We start from the raw sequence: 16,493 nt of genomic DNA, 5'->3' as shown, positions 1-16,493 counted from the left end.
TTGGCCTTTCTTGCTTAGCTGCTGGCTAAGCCCTCCTGAACCCTTTCCCCATGCCGAGCCCAGCCCTCTTGCTCTCTAGCACAATTGTGGCTCTGGAGTGCAGGAGCCAGACCTCTGCTAAAGACCTTTCCAATGGGAACCCTCCAGGCAGAGACCCTGGGGGCTGATTTGTGCTGGGGACAGTCCCACAGAAAAGCTGATCCAGAATAAAACAGGAGAGGGGAAAGGAAAGTGCATGGCTTGTGAACCTCAGAGCCAGGTAGGACATCCTCTAGCTTCAGTGTAACCTGGAGGCATCCAGACTCCAAAGGATACAAAAGGCCCTTCCTTCTGCTTGGCCTCTTTTCGCTGGAAATTGCAGGGCCAGAGGGGGTTAGACATTTTTCCTGCTGCTTTAAGCAATGACTAGCCAGGCTCGGCCCCACTAAAGATGACAGAAGGAGGCTGGTGACTCCTGTCCTCTCTGCTTTAAATCCCTCTGCGCTGCCTTTGGGACGTGTTGCCTGAGGAGGACAGGCAGGCAGACTGTCAAAACCTGAGACATACAGTGCAATGCTGCCATCTCCTGGACAGTGCGCCCCATCAGATGGCAGGACAACGCTATCAGATTCTCTGATAGCATCATAGAAAATTCGGGTTGGAAGGAATCTCAGGAGGTCGTCTACTTCAACCCCTGCTTGGAGCAGGACCTTATACCAGACACCTTGTGCAGAGGAAATGGAAATCTGCAGAGTGTGTAACACACAAGGCAAATGGAGAGTCAACTGCAGGGATCAGGGACCTGGTCTTGCCCATGCTGGATGCCAGCCACCAAATCATAGTGTGAGAGCTGAGGATGCTAGACACTTGTCAGGAGGCATTCAGCCCCTCTCAGGACAGGCCACTTGTCAGCTGGGGTCCTGAGTGCTAGGCCCTGTGTACACCGGCTGAGGAGTGTTAGAGCACAGCTCTAACAGGGTTTCCTTGCCCTGGAGTAGGTGGGGCTTCTTCTTGCCAGATGATAGACATGACACAAAGCCCAACCTGGGTCTGAAGATGTCTGCTGTGGACATTTACCCCTTGCCACTGAAGCAGTGTTACCAGCTGAGGGATCACTGTTTTGGCCCAAGTGGTAGAAGCTCATCCTCCTAGTGATGGCTTCAAGTTTGAACCCTGCTGATGGTGCCAGTGAGAGTGGGAAGGGGGTATTGGTATGTACACACCTAGACTGTACACAGCACATGTACTCATCTCTGTTCCAGGCACAGCTGTGGCAGTCCCCTCCTAGCCCCATGGCCCTGGCCTGCCCTCTTTACTTCCACCTGGCTGTGGTCCAGTCTACCCACACCCAGCTGACCTCTCTGCCTGTCATGCTTATCAGCTCACGTTGTCCTTAATTCCCAGCTGTGAAGCAAAACTTGAACGGGGACATGCCCCCCACCTCCACCTTCCAAATCAAAATGGACCCCGGCACAAATCCAACGGCTGTCTCTGGGCATGTGTTCATTGCTTTTACTGGGCTCTGCACCAAGCGGATATCAGAGAGTGAGAATAGTTGTATCAAGTGAGAGCTGCCAGACTTTGAACTGGGCTAAACTTAGGTTAGTGCTCCATTTCTAGGGTCATTTGAGATTATATTAAACTCAGAGTTTCCCTACCATTGTAATGGCCCAGACATCAGTGCTATCTTTGTCTCCCCTCCCCCTCCTCCTGGCCTGGTGTAGTTTTTTCTTCATAGGATGCTGTGTGACTGTGGTATGTGAGAAGGGCCAGACTGGATGCTCTTGTGCATTTCTTGGGAAAATGGGTTCCTGCAAATGCAGGGGACTGGACTGAGTCACCTGGGAGACCTATCCCACATGGCTGCATTCCTGCACACCACCTAGTGTCAATGAGTTCACTCACAACATGGGTTGCTGTCCCACTTAAGGAGGTTTGCAGATTCCCTGTGCCCCAATCTACCCATGGATAAGTACCCCTTGTTAGCACTACCTGTTTCCATTCAGCCTCTTCAGTGCCACCCTCCCATCCCCACCACAGAGCTGCAAACCCCTCCATTTGACCTGCCCTAGCTTTGGAGGGGCCATAGTCACAAGAAATCTTGTCCCTGCCATGCACAGTGAACATACTCAGCAGCTTTTCTTGCTAATTACCATTCTCCTTTCCTCAAAAACACAGGTTACTGAGCAACAAATGTGACAAAAGTCTCCAGCATAGGAGGTTTTGTCAATTCTGGACAGTTGAGAGACCTGCATACACTTTAAACAACCTTTTAACCCTGCAAATTCCTACCCTGATCCCCTCTGCTCTTTACCTGCACACACTGGAAGTTTTTCATAGGGTGCTCTATGGCAGTGAAGTGCATGAGGGGCTGGTAAAAAAAATAATTTTGTAGATCCTTTTGGACAATTGGTTGCCTGCAAACACAGGAGAGTAAACTTAATGACCCAAGAAGCCCCTTCAAATTATATATTCCTCTAGCCTTAACAAATACTATATGCTGAGAGCTGACCGTACCAGCTCTCCTGAGAACACCTTTCCCCTGCGAGAAGGCCCCAGGTCCAACACAGAGGTCCCCTCCCTCCAGGGAGATCAGTTCCTGTGACCTGGATGCTCAGTCCTTGGCCTCTCTGCAGGTCTCAGAGAGATTAGAAACCAGTCAGAAATGGTCAGCAGAGGATTCTCCTAGCAGAGGGAATCCCTTGTAGGCATAAAGCCAGGGCAGCTGGATGCAGCTGGCTCCTGCTACAGCTGTGGCCAGGCTGGAGCTTGAACAGGGCTCTCCAGGAGACAAGACCCCTCACCCCCCTCAAGGGAGAGCTGAGCTAATAGCTTGTAAGCCATACTCTCACAAACACCCCCTGGGTGCACCAAGTGCTCCCCTCCTTGGCCCATTTGGCTCAGGTCACACAGCAGCACTCCACTTGAAGATGCCACAAGGAACGCAGCCCTTTACAAACAGGTGGCTCAATTTTTATCTGATGTTAAAAATGCACCTCTCCAAGGGCCACAGAGCCCTGAGGAGGATGGCAAAGACTGCTAGCACTGGAATGTCACAGCTCAGCTCCCCTCCCAAAACATCTTCAGTTCAAGCTAAATAAACAAGCTTTCATTGATTTATTTTTAAGCTAACAGGAAGGAGCAAACTATTCAGGGAAAGCTAAGGGGACTTAACTACGGGCAAGCATAGTCATATTATGCTGTGAATTACAGGGCCAGCAATAGAGATGTGTGCAGCGAAGAGCATGATCCATAGGAGTCTTTCCAGCAGGTTCCATTAACTTCACTGGGTCTTGAATCAGGACCCACGGGCGCTACAGTCACAGGGTTAATGTGCTGCAATATGCACTGGTGTCCTATGTGCAAAACAGCTCTGGGGCTCAGAGTCCCACAGACCCAGTCGCTGCTCTGGATCACTCCTTTACGTCAACAATCAAGGGTGTGAGGTAGTTGGAGTGTCGGATCCCAAAGCTGAAGTCTGGGGCCCTGAGCTTGGTAATGGTGACGTGTTCTGCTTTGTAGTCTGCAGGTCCAGGCAGGCGCTCTCTGTAGGGCTCATATTTTTCTCTCATGCTGAAGGCAGGCTGCCGGTTCAGGTAGACATTGGGTTCAGGCCTACTGACAAAGGCTGGGCCAGGGCCTGTGGCGAGGTCCTCTGCATAGCCCCCTGAGTCCAGTCTGGAGGCCATGCTGTAGCAGGGGGCAGACGACTTGACAGGGAGCTTAGGTCCCAACACTTTCACATGGTTATACCTGTTGGGAGCTGGGTTGGGGTCATGTTTATAGTAACAAGTGTAGACACCCAAGGAGTAGGCTGGTGCGTGAGGCTCTCCTGGCGGGTGCACGTTCTCTCTGTAGTAGGCATTTGGGGCTGGCACTCCTGATGGCTCTGGAAGACAAGAGCAGTTTGGTATTGAGGCCATTGCACTGGGAATTCATCTCATCACCTACGGAAGCTGAATGCACAAGATTGTGCCCATTATGGCTCTATGCAATAAGCTTTACCGACTGCAGACATTACTTTAAATTTTGCTTGCCTTTAAAATGAGCTTCTGTTTAACCATGTTCCTCAGTCTGGGGACAGAGTCAGGATAGAAAAGAGGTAGGACTGACAGAGCTGTGCATAGCAGTTCAGGGCACCAGTGAAAGGGATCTGGCCAGGGATCTGTGTAGGAGATGCATTGGTAAAGCTGTCTGTAAGGAGACCGATAAAAGAAGCCATTATGTATCAGCCCAGAGAATCAATTCAACCCCTCAGCTGATATAAACTGGTGCAGCTCTGCTTAATTTAGTGGAGTCACCTCCTTTATTCCACCTGAGGATCTGGCCTGAAACAATCAAGAGACCATGCCTTTGTGAAGCCTAGCACAAGGCAAAACATACTCATGTCACCGTCAAAATGCCAACTGCAATCCTTCAGCCACAGCGTGTTGTCCCAGCACAGTAGAAACCGTACACTTTTGGAAAACCTGCTCCCAGCCACACAACTGCGGCCGCTGCTTAGGTACTGCCTTCCTTTCAGCCTGGGCTTCCCCTAACAACCCAGCTACCCTGGTCATTTGCCTTATCATTGGGTTCGTGTCCTCCTGATCCCACTGCATTAGAGCTATTGTTCAGCAGCTGCCTTCTGCAATCTGATCTCATAAGTCACTGGGGATTTTGAGAATCTTAGGCTGCCATCAGTGATGTGATTCTGCTCAGAGTAAAAGTGACTGGCAAAGCTCCCATCAACTTCAACAGGAGCAGCATCCAGTTTTAAAGTCAAATATCTCCTCAGCAGTATATGTGATTAATCAGAATGATACCAATGTACACTTAGTCAGCTCCAAGTCACAATCCATTGAGCCCCAACTGTGCTGGTTCCTAAAGAAACCCCCAGTTTTGGCTCTGATGAGAAACAGCCCTGTGAGGAGAGCAGGAGACTGCTTCTGAGACACCCCAAATCTGACCAAGAGGGTCCAGGCCTTGCCTTAGGACTTCAGGTAAATGTAGCCTGCCTGGGTGCAGGGGCTTTTCAGACCCACAGAGCAGGCACTTAAGGTATTAACCAGTCGGCCAGCAGCCATCTCAGCATAGGCATTATTGATGCTTTTCTGATGGCTCCTAATAGATGTATTGGATTTTCTACTGAGAGGCAGCACTGCTAGCAGACAGGGCATGACTCCAACACTGTTTCTCAATGTCAGGCTACGTGGGGGAGGAGGGGACAGTTAGCTCCTCACAAATCCTCTTGCTCCCACCTCTGTCTCCATGGGAAAAAGGAATGGAGCCAAAATAAGTCAGCCTTTGGCCTCCAATACACAGCCTTTCCCATGACACCACCAAGAGCATCTCTGCAGGGTGGTAACGCAGTGCCCAAGATGGCACCAGTGAGCCAAGAAATGTTCAGTCAGTGGCACAGTCCTGTGCCTGCTCTCTGGCCAGTGGCTGCAGGATCAAGGGAGGAATAACCCTGGTCATCAGTCTCAGACTCAGGAGGGGCAGGGATTTTCTCCAAGTCATGGCTCTTCACACTCGTTCGAGTTCCCCGTTCTAGTGTATAGTTACAGTGATCTGCAGTTCAGGGAAGCAGCAGGTCAGACACAAGGCAGAGGGGAACATTTCAAGTGCCTGAAGGATCCTGATGACATGTCTGTTGCCCAGGACCCCCCATCAGTCTTCTCACTTGCCGCTCTCCTCCAACACAGGCCTTGGCTGTGGATCAGGCTGTGGAGGGTTTGAGACAGTAACACAGCAGCCTTAGAGAGCTCAATATCAAGAGGAGGCACCTGCCATCTCAGACTGGGGAGCAGCCCCTGGGCCATAGAGGATGAAATGTGGGCCTGTAACATGTGTGTTGGTGACCAAAGCCCAGTTACACATTTACTGTGCAGCGCATGCCAAGGCTTTCCTCCATCTCTACCAGCCACAGGAAAGTTTGGGTCAGGTTCCCAGTCAAACAGGGGCCCAGAAAGCATCCACAGACAGTTTTTCCTCCACAGCCTTTGCTCACACATCAGGGAGCCCAGAAAAACACAGAGTAGCCATAGAGACCAAGGAGCCAAGTCCCAAAGCCACAGGGACATCAAGGCCAGTTATGGTCCCACTGAAGTATACGGGAGCTTTGCCTCTGACTGTGATAACTGAGAGTTGGGTTCTGCACAATCTTCCCAAGTTCTTCAGCACCTGAAGGAAACCTTCTGCCTCTGCGCATGGGCCCGCAGCCAGAGGGACAGCCAGAGCCAGAGCCCCGAGCACCTGCAGAGCCAAGACAGCAGCCACCAGCAGCCAGCTTCAGGTCAATAGTCAGCAAGGCAGTCATCTGCTGTGGAGCTGTCCTTTCTCTCACAAAAAGATGTACGTTGACCCAAAGGGCTCCCAAGCCATTCCCTGGTTACCCCCCAGCTTCTGTGTTTTCTCACCCCTTCCCTTGGCCCCTGAGATGATCACCTCTTTAGTGCAGAAAAGGAATCAGCAGCCTCTGAAGGTCACGACGCCGGCACTATTGCCTGCATAGTAATAGGATGAATAGCAAAGGCTTCCACAAGTGGCCTTTCAGCTCAGCACCCTCCCTCAGTGCCTGTTGGCTAATGAGGGACCATATGCACAAATAGAGAAATGAGAGCTGCTTGGGTCTACTTGGGAATCAGCAATGCCCAGGTCTGCCATGGCTCTCATTAGTGGCATGGGCAATGCATCTCCCTTGGCACTCTAATGCTGTCCCCATTTATCTTCCCTCATTAAACCCTTCCACCTCTACCAAGCCCCTTCATACTCCCCAGAAGGGACAAATTTTATCTTTTCCTCCCTAGATGTCCTGTTTTTGGTGTAAGCATGCTTCACCAGGGAGCTTCCCCAGAAGCAGGGTCTTCACATCTCATTAATTCTTCGAGGAAGAAACCATTCTGAGGAAAACTCCTGAGGAAAACTCCACTACCCTGATAACCCTCTGTCTCATGGCTTTTCTTCCATGCTGGTTCCTAACAGCTCCGGGTCAAGCAGTGATGAACAAACTCAGAAGGATGGGGTTTTCATAGACAAGGCCTGTACTAGGGACTGAGGACTGGATGCTGCATCTGAAGTTAAGGTAAGGAAACCTGCCTGTCCCAAGTGCTAAGTATCAGTAAATGACAGAGCTGTTTAGGTGGCCTTGCATTTAATAGGCTTTCCAGACCCACTGTCCTGACCTTTACGGACTTGTAAGTAAGAAACACAGGAGAGATGAGTCAATGCACTTGGCAAATCAGCCCATTAGCCGTGAAAAGAATTTGCTGTTCCCCTCAGGAACAAGTGAGACAGACACAGAAAGTTGTTCAATACTTAACATGCCAGAGACTGTGAGCAAGTCAAGTAATAGGGCATACTTCACCATCCCTTGGAAGCACAAGGGCCTTACACAGCAGGTTGGATGGGTAGATAGCCTCTCCTCCCAGAGAGGGGTAGGAGATGTCCTCTCAAATGCCAGACTGAACTACACCAAGGATTACATGCCCTTAGCAGACTATGGGCGGACAAGGTTCTTTGTCTACTATGTAATTTGACCAACGCAGCTAAAACCTATACCCCTTAGCAGACTATGAGTGGCTTCTGTGAGGAACAGGAGTGAACAGAGCATGATAGAAGTCCTTGCAGCAGGTTATCAAGTCATCTAGATGGGTCAGCTCCTCCACTGCCGGCTGGACATGGATGGAGTTCGTCATGTATACCTCATCACAGGCATGGATAAACATGAGGTAAAACAAACCAAAGGACAGTTCCTGTGCCAAGTATATCATTAAGGCTAGGGACAGACATTATACATAAACTGGTTTAAGTGATCACAAACTGTTTAAACCTGTAACAGAACAGAAGCTCGTGCACATAAACCAGTTTGAAAATGTCTGAAACTGGTGTGAAAAAAACCTGGTTGAATGTAGTATCAGACTTAACTGATTTGGCTCAGACCAGTAATGCAGATGCCTTGCTGGTTTAAATTAAATCAGACTCTCCAAGCGCCCCGGCATGCTTTCTGGCTGGGTGGGGCTCTCGGCTCCACACAGGGCTGGCCCCTCTCCTCTGCTCCAGCAGTCTCTGCAGGCATCTCCGTGGCTTCTGATCCCCCACTTCCCTCCCCACTCTCTGCTAAGCAGGCATTCCCCCATCCCTCACAGACACCTCTCTGCATTACCTAGCAGACCACATGCTGGCCACCTCTGAGCTGTGGCAGATGGGACAAAGGCAGAATCAACAGGTAGCTGGTAATGTCCCTCTGTTTTCTTAATGGGGTGATAAAAACTGAGTTAGGGGTGATAAACATTCCCTGCTGGGCTGCTCAGAAGGATGGACCCCCCACTAATCATAGTGTCCTGCTTGGCCTGGCCACACCCCCCTCAGCTCAGCACTATAGAAGGGAAGGGAGGGCTGCTCTAGTGCCCCACAGCTTCTAGCCTGAGCCACTGCAGGCATGTGCCTGCATTTCTTGGATGTCTGTCTGGTTACAAACTGGTTTAGCCTAGCCAGGTTAGACTATCCTGCAAAGATCGAATCAGTTCAGGCTCAGGCTTTTTGAATGTCTGTCCCTAACCTAAGTCTAAGGGGCAAACTGGGACCATACAGCCGGCATGGAGACAGTGGTTTCTTAAAGATGTAAAGGCAAAAAAAAATTGGTCCAGTTGAGGCAATGATAAAACTGAGAAAGAAGGTGGATGAAGCCAAGTAAGAAGAAAAAAGAGCGTCTGTTTCTATATCAGTATTCATCGGTTGCCACATCCACAGCAAATATGATGCATGGGTGTTTGGAATACCACTTAATTTCTATATGTAGGCCAAATGCCTATCCATGTCCTGAGGTCCCCGATGTATTCTCAAAACATGAACAAATACAGAGATTTCTTTGCAGGGCAGGGGCCCACTGTTTCTCCAGAAGGGATGCAGATTGATCCGAGGTAACCTGGTTTCCTATATGCAAACTGATGCCCAAAGAATTTGCTCTGCCTTTATAGATTGTGTGGTTTCTGTGGGAAATTAGAGATGACGTCACCTTGAGCCATCCCATATTCTGGCAGGGACCTTGGCTTAGACACTCACTTACTGGCATCCCTGAGCTATGTAATCATGAATGGAAGTGTCCTATTTTTAACTGTATCCTCTGGATCCCTGAACTGTGTGGCTTCTTAGCTGAATCCCTTGAGGTTTCTTTCCTCATATTTGGCTTTTGGCCAGAATGGGTAGCGTTTGGCCTCTGTGTGAGCGCCACAGAGCTGCTGCAGACTTGCAGTTTAACAAATAAAGCACTGGAACAGGTTACCCAAAGAGGTTGTGGAATCTCCATCTTCGAAGGTTTTTAAGACTTGCCTAGCTATAGCTTTGGCTGGGATGATATTATTGGGGGTTGTCCTACTTTGAGCAGGGGGTTGGACTAGATGACCTCCTGAGGTCCCTTCCAACCCTAAATTTCTACAATTCTGAGTTTAACAATAACATATTCACATGGCTGCTCTTTATTAGGGGGCATCATGCTCCAATGATTAAGGAAAGGGAATAGCAGATAAGACTCCTACTGTGGCCTTCCTTGGCGTTAGTTATGCAGCAGTGATAAATTCTCACAAGGACAGTGAGTTGCTTTCTCCCAAAATGAGACAAGGAACTTTCTCAGAATAAGAAAAAACAGTATTTTCCCTTCAGGTATTAAGCCCCTGCTTTGCCATAAAGTTTCTGCCTAGAAAAATCACCAGCTCTGCTTCTGCCTGGGTCCCTAATACAGATTTAAAGAAATAGTCCCTGTATCCTTCATCTTCGTACGTCTTCTAAAGCTTCAAGCATAGCCACACTATGCTATAGTCTTAATATTGATTCCAACCAATTTCCTAGGATTCAACATTCACAATGGTGCCTATGTTTCTAAATTTGAAAAACCAAGCTGCATATGACTTCACAGCACTGCATTTTTCAGCTATCCTGTCATTTGCATGGAGCTGTATTTCAATATGACAACACAGTAAGCCCTTGCTCCAACACCTTCCCCCTGTGGATCTCAAACTTAATCAGACAACATTACTGTCACCTTGGCTTCTGAAACCTATCTCCTGTTACAATCCTTGCATTGCTGCCATCTTTTGAGTGGCAGCAGATATCCAGAGCTTTCACCTCAGCTTCACAGGAAGGAAGAAAGCACAGATAACACAGATACATGTACCTTGTACATCAGTCCTGAAAAAGAGATGCTCAAAAATCATGCCAACAGTCCCTTCTTCTAAGACTCCGTTCCCATGGATCAAACTGCCTCAAGGACTGCCCTTGATTAGTGACAAAGGCAGGTAGCAAATCTCCCAATACCTGGATAACTCTCAGTCCAGAAACTACCTTTGTAGTGAACTTTGCATCACCCCCAAACTAAATATCAAGTCTTATATACAACATACAAGTCTTCACATGTCCTAACATTTTTTCACATACCATATACAATACAGAACTTAGAAGGCTATGTCTACAGCACAACCTGCCCTGGCATTAATTGGTTTATTTAGCAGGCAGAGAAACTGAGGTATGGAGCAGTCTGAGTGAGTTGGATAAAATTATACAGAAAGTCCCTCAGAAAGCCAGGAATGGAATCCAGGTTTACTCCCTCTTCATCTTGGCACCTTAACCTCAGGACGTGTCTCCTTCCCTTAAGTTGTGGGCATGATATTTGAAGACATCAAACAAAGAGATCTCAGCCATGCTCTGGAAGATGGGGCAGGCAGTTCTCATTCCCAGCAAATTCAGATTGTGCCTCTCAAATCATTATGGTAACAGATGGATAGAGTGCTATTCTCTGATGTCACCATTAAACCCTTCAGTAGCATCTTAACTTTGTAATGCACAGCCATTTATCTTTCACTCTCTAACTAAAATCCAAAGTAGTTGAACGTAAAACTAAAGGCACAAAGCTCTTAGAATTCCTTGGCATTATTTCCACATGATTTTCATTGACTTTGTTTGTATGTTCATTCAGGCAGTCACATCCTCAACAACCCAGAGTCCCCAGGCCCTATGAAGACAAAGCAACCCTTATTACTGAACAAACCAAGTCACTCCCTCTGGTATCCTTCATCTTTCCCCTGGGTAAAAAAAATCTCACAGGTACTCACATATCTACCCAGCTGTTTCCAACCACAACAAAAAGCCACAAAGCTTCATATTATCAGTTTCTGATCTGATGCAGTGAAAGCAGCTGGACACAATCAACAGCAGTTCCCAGATGTAACTGTTGTTAAGGAGTCAAATGTTTTTGGTGGGGCAGATGGGAAGCTTCATCTCACCTCTATATAAAGCCCTGTTAAAACCCCAATCCTCAGCAGTTGTGATGCCTACAAAGTTGCATTTTTTCTAGTTTGTATTTTCTGACTAATTCCAATGTTTCTGACAAGGCTTTGGTTTATACTAACCATTGCCAGGGTCTAACAGGGCAAGGTGGGTTTGTCTAGGAGGTGACAGGAGGGACTTAAGAACATACAAAGAAATTTGTCAGAGTAGGTGTTTACTCCCACTAATCCTATTTCTCTTTCTCCCCAAGAAGGACATGGAGATCACAATGGAGACCTTACAGTAGTTTTAAATGTAGATGGTGACCCAAAGCCCATTGGAGTCAAGGGGCATCTATCTATCCACAGACCTCAAAGAACTTTGAATCAGGTGAAGGTTACTCATCTGTCAAAGGCTGATATGATGTTAGGCACACACCATCTGAGACACTCTGCACTGTCTGCCTGACTAAACATTAAGTGAACTGGGTATGTGACTTAGATGCTGGTCCCTGTTGGCACCTATAGGCACGTACTGCAGATGCCTGACCCCTGATATGTCACAAAGCAGGCAGAGCCCAGCCTCCAAGCTCCAGTGCAGCCCTCAGGAGCAAGGCACCTCCTACAATGAGTTTCCTGTTAGTCCTGCAGTTGCTTGCGGAAACTCAACCCAAAAATGGCCCCAGGTGCTTTGATAATGAATGTACAATGCTATGCAGGCTATAGCAGACTTTAATCTTACTCACTTTAATCAGTCTGCTAGGCCCCACCCAAGGTCAGGGTGTTTCTGGGTAAAGATCTCTCCATCCTACCCTTTTTTCCTTTTTCTGTTGGGTTTTTTTTTTTTTTTTTTGAGAAGGAGACAAGCCTTCTGATCCTTCTTGGTGGGCTGTGATCAGCTAATATTTCCTGGCAGCTGTTCTAGCCCCTCGAGAATCAGAACTTGTTGATCTATATTAATGCTACTTACTTGGATCCCTTTCTCGGTCAAATATGACAGATAATGGTATCTTCTGCTTCCCAAATCGGGAGACGTGGGGGTCTACAAAGTAACAGGGACCAGGGCTGACCACGTCAGTCAAGGCTATAAGAGAAAGGAGAAGAATCAAGTTCAGGATATGATGTGGAATGTCAGTTCCCGCCTACCCACAAGCTATGGCTCAGGTGACTGACCCTCAGCTCACCCTCTGTCACTGGTTCATCTCCTTTTGCCCCTTAACTGTCCCTGAAAGCTGTGGCCCTTATCACTAGAATGCAGTAACAGAGGGGCTGGGCATGATGACCACGTATCTTCCTACTGAAGTCTCTTGCCCTTGCAGACAGCAGAACAAAGTGCCCACAGAGAATGTGCCCATGGGTTGACAGCACATATGAACACTTCACTGCCTGACACCATTAGGGTAGGGAAGCACCGCTTTCATAGAAAAATATATTTATCTTGTAAACTTATGCAGCTTGGGTGCTCAGTCCATAGACATTCAGGCATAAACTGAGCTATTACATGCCAACTGGGTGGTCAGTCCATAGGTTTCTGGGGTTTAGTCAGGTTAAAATTCTTTCCCTGTGTAGTCTGAAGGAAAGGTAACCTAACTCATCTTGGATTGTTGTAGGATAGGGCACTGTGGGCCAAATTCTCAGTTGGTGTAAATCAGAAAAGCCCCACCAATGCAGTGAAGCCCCACCAGTGCAGTGAAGCTACCCTAATCCACATCGGGGGGATCTGGCTCAGTCTCTCTAAATGTCTTCCCTTTCTCTTTATTCTCACTTTTTCCTGTGTGTTTTATATGCATTGTGTAGGCTGGTTCTGCAAACATGGTGAAGTCATGATTCATGAAGCCAGTGCAAGGCTTCCTGGCATATTTTGCAGGCCCTGGACCTGGAACACAAAGAGAAACTTTCATTTAGAGCGTTAACATACAGAGACACAAGAGCCAAGGAACACATAAAAAAAGTTCAAACCAGAAAAGGGTCATGCCCTAAGATCTTTGAGAAATGCCTTCATGCTGCCACTTATGTATCATTTTGAATCAAGAAGTAACCTTGAAGAGAATGTGACATAACAAGGTGGTCTCTAGCTCCTACCCCAAACCCTAATCTGAAGAACTGTGTGAAGTTGTCAACCTCAGATGAAGATGCTTTTGGCTTCTCACCTGCCTGGTACCCTAGGCCTCATGATAGGGTCATACCTACTTATCATTATCACTAAGGCTATACCTATCTCTTACCCTCCCATTCTCTGGAAAACTATGGTAATAACTTTATCCCAGTGAAGAATCCAGCCACCTGCCCCACATCATTTCAGGGTATCCAGATGACTGTAGAGGCTGCTGTCTTCTCATAAAACAATCTCTACTCTTGATATTCTGTCAGTCTAGACAGGGAAGTGATCCTTAAACTTGGGGAAACAGTGACCTAAGAAAGTGGTTGGCAGTCCCTTTTCTTCTTACCCTCCAAAACTGTGGGGGAAGCTGTTTGAAGTGCCACATCCCACCAAAGACAGGCACAACCTTCAGATTGCTGGTTCCTTCTAAACTCTCTCCCCTCCATGGTCTGCACAACCCCATCTAACTGCATATATTCTCTTCCTCCATAAGACCTTCTCCCCTCAGGTTTGTCTATCTTTCTGTCTTTCTAGTTACAAAAAAAACTCTATAAGAATGTTAACTTCCCTCTGAGGTCTATGGTTGAAAATGCTAAGCATCAATCACTATTATCAATAACTGCTATCACCACCTCCACCCTCTGTCTGTCTGTCCATCTTCCCCTTATCTATCCTTTTGCCAATCTAACTATCATTTTGGGACACTGAAGAATTTCTACTCACTCTGGTTACCCTTCCGTCCTTCTCTCTACCCAAAACCATGGTACCCAGGCAATTCTGTAAATCTAAGACTTCTCGGAAACATTGGAATTAGCCAGAAAATACAAAGTAGCAAAAAGGAGAGCTGAAGGAAAGCAGCGATGGGCAGGACTGCTTCACCCTTAACTTGTGGTTTTGAGTAGGATCATCTCTGTACGAACTTCACTCACCCTTGATTTTTGAACTGATTGGTGGGAACCGCTTGACTCCTGATGCTTCTGTGGCTGAGGGTCTACATCCACCGTTTCCAAAAGTGATGGTTTTGCTTTTGGCCCTGGAAATCTCCATCAGGGGATGCTGCGGGGAGTCTTTCTAGCTTCCCTTGACAGCTGGTCCCCTTCAAATATATACCAATAACTAACTAATTAAAGAAAGAAAACAAGCACAAGCTTCTTGCCAGTGGGGTTGTGGCAACAATGAACCTAAGGGGCAGAGTGACAAAGTCAAGACATGAACAATAGACTTGGCATAGTCAATGACTTCATGGCCCATTATAATCTACCTCATAATAGTTAACCTCTGCACTTTACTGGTAATAACAGCCAACCTGACCAATCTTCTTTCTCCCATATCAGGTTGTTTACTGCATTTCTCCTGCCTATTGGTTGCCTAATACTTTCTCTTATATCCTATTTTGGTTTACTTATGGAGTTTTACACAAGCTTTTGTTCCATCTGCTGCTTATCTCTGCTGTGTCTAATTCTTCCCCAGGGGCCTAAAGAAAGGTAGTGTGATACCCAAATACCTTTCTGAAAAGGTACTGTGATACCCAAAATTGCCTATGTCTATCCCAACCATGCAGTTGGTCCAATAAAGATTTCACCCACAAGAACTCTTGCCTCTCACATATTCCCTGTACCGTAATGACAACAACATCACCTCAACACTTCCAAAATCAAAACAGCCGTTCAGGACAGGTACATGAGAGGTTAGAAGGGCTTGATGTTACCGGTTGATTCTGACTGATGACTTGTGTTGCTGTGGCTTCAATTTAGCCAAGGATTAACCGCCTAAAATTAAATTTAAAACAACCACCCAGATCCTCCCTGAACTTGTCTCAGAGTCCCCTTTTTTGCACTCGCTCTTTTGAACGTTAACAGCGGCTCCCGCTCCGATTGGTCCTCTGCCTGCCAAGGCAGTGATGTAAGTGTAGAGTCTGGAACGCTGGTTTATTTCCCCATCGCCATGGTGCTAATCGCATGTTGTGGAACAACTGTCTCCGGTGCTGAGGAGGCCAGATGACCCCTCTCCTCCCCACCAGGTGGGCATTAACTCTGTATAATGCTCACCAAGGAGAAGAAAGCCTCAGGCAATTACTGAGACGTATATTACACAGATTAGGCAGGCTCTAAAGGGCGATCATGTTACCAGCAGCCGCTGCTGTTGTAAAAGAAAGATTTAGAGAAAGAGCTTTTATGAGCTTGGCAGCCCATGGTGGTATTACAGAAAAATGCGTACTCTTAAAAAAACCTATTAACATTCATCTGAAGGGAGGTGGCTACTGAAGGGAGCTTTCAAAATAATTTGTATCAATCCAAAGCGTCCAGTACATGGCGAAGTAAAGAGAGCGGAGTCTAAATATGGCTCGGCCCCTGCTCTGCTCTGTGGGAATTCATTTCCTCACTCTGACAGCATAGACATATGAACAACTTAGCATGGGGTATAGTGGAGCGGGGCTTTACTGCACATTAGTTATTCTGCAGTAGCTGCCTATGAGTCTACTCTCAGCGCACAATAAACAGATAAGCCATTGCAATTTACTGCAATTTTATCAAGGGCTAAAACTGTGGGTTTCTTCTACATACAATACAGTAAGAGCACACACAAGCAGTTACCATGAAACAACTGTTATGTGGTAAAGCCTCACTTTCTTTTGTCCCGGGATAAATTGTCATATCCTAGACTGCTTCCTTTTCCCACACTGTTTGTGCTGTCTGTTTAAACTTGAAAGATCTTCAGGGCAATAATGGTCTCTCACTATTTCTACAAGCAGCACCCAGCATAATAAAGCTTCAATCCTGGCAGAGACCTCCTGGCAGGCCTATAATGCAGAATGTTACAATACCACAGCCTATTGATTTGATCAGGACAGGGAGTAGCCAAGCTTGGATTCTGTTCCTGTCTCTGCTACTGGGAATGTAGGACCTTACTATGCCTGTCTCAGTTTACCCATATATAAAATGGGTATAATAATACTGCACTTCCCTAGCTTAATTGGGTGCTCTGAAAGTTTCAAGAGAAACTATGACATAGGCTAATGACAGAGATTATATCATGTGCATAAACAACACTACACAGTCCCATACTCCCTTCAGGAGTGAAAAACATCAAAAGAAGTAAACAGAGGAATGTTGAATGCACCCCTGAGGCACTCGTCCACTTGAGAAGCTCAGCTTGGTGTCCAAGGGCTGGGT

At 47.2% G+C, this 16,493-nt stretch overlaps 1 protein-coding gene across 1 annotated transcript; it reads right to left on the bottom strand.

The window, feature by feature from the left end:
* Positions 1-3,092: 3,092 nt before the first annotated feature.
* Positions 3,093-15,132, bottom strand: ODF3L1 (outer dense fiber of sperm tails 3 like 1). Its single transcript, XM_019533345.1, has 4 exons — positions 14,250-15,132; positions 12,985-13,095; positions 12,190-12,303; positions 3,093-3,868 (listed from the first exon to the last, which is right to left on the bottom strand). Exons 1-4 carry the CDS (start codon positions 14,365-14,367, stop codon positions 3,393-3,395), a joined length of 819 nt encoding a protein of 272 aa, XP_019388890.1. The 5' UTR covers positions 14,368-15,132; the 3' UTR covers positions 3,093-3,392.
* Positions 15,133-16,493: the final 1,361 nt, after the last annotated feature.

Source organism: Crocodylus porosus, unplaced genomic scaffold (genome assembly GCF_001723895.1).
Source record: "Crocodylus porosus isolate Cpor-Errol unplaced genomic scaffold, CroPor_comp1, whole genome shotgun sequence".
Taxonomy (NCBI): domain Eukaryota; kingdom Metazoa; phylum Chordata; order Crocodylia; family Crocodylidae; genus Crocodylus; species Crocodylus porosus.
This window is presented reverse-complemented; position numbering and strand designations above follow the sequence as displayed.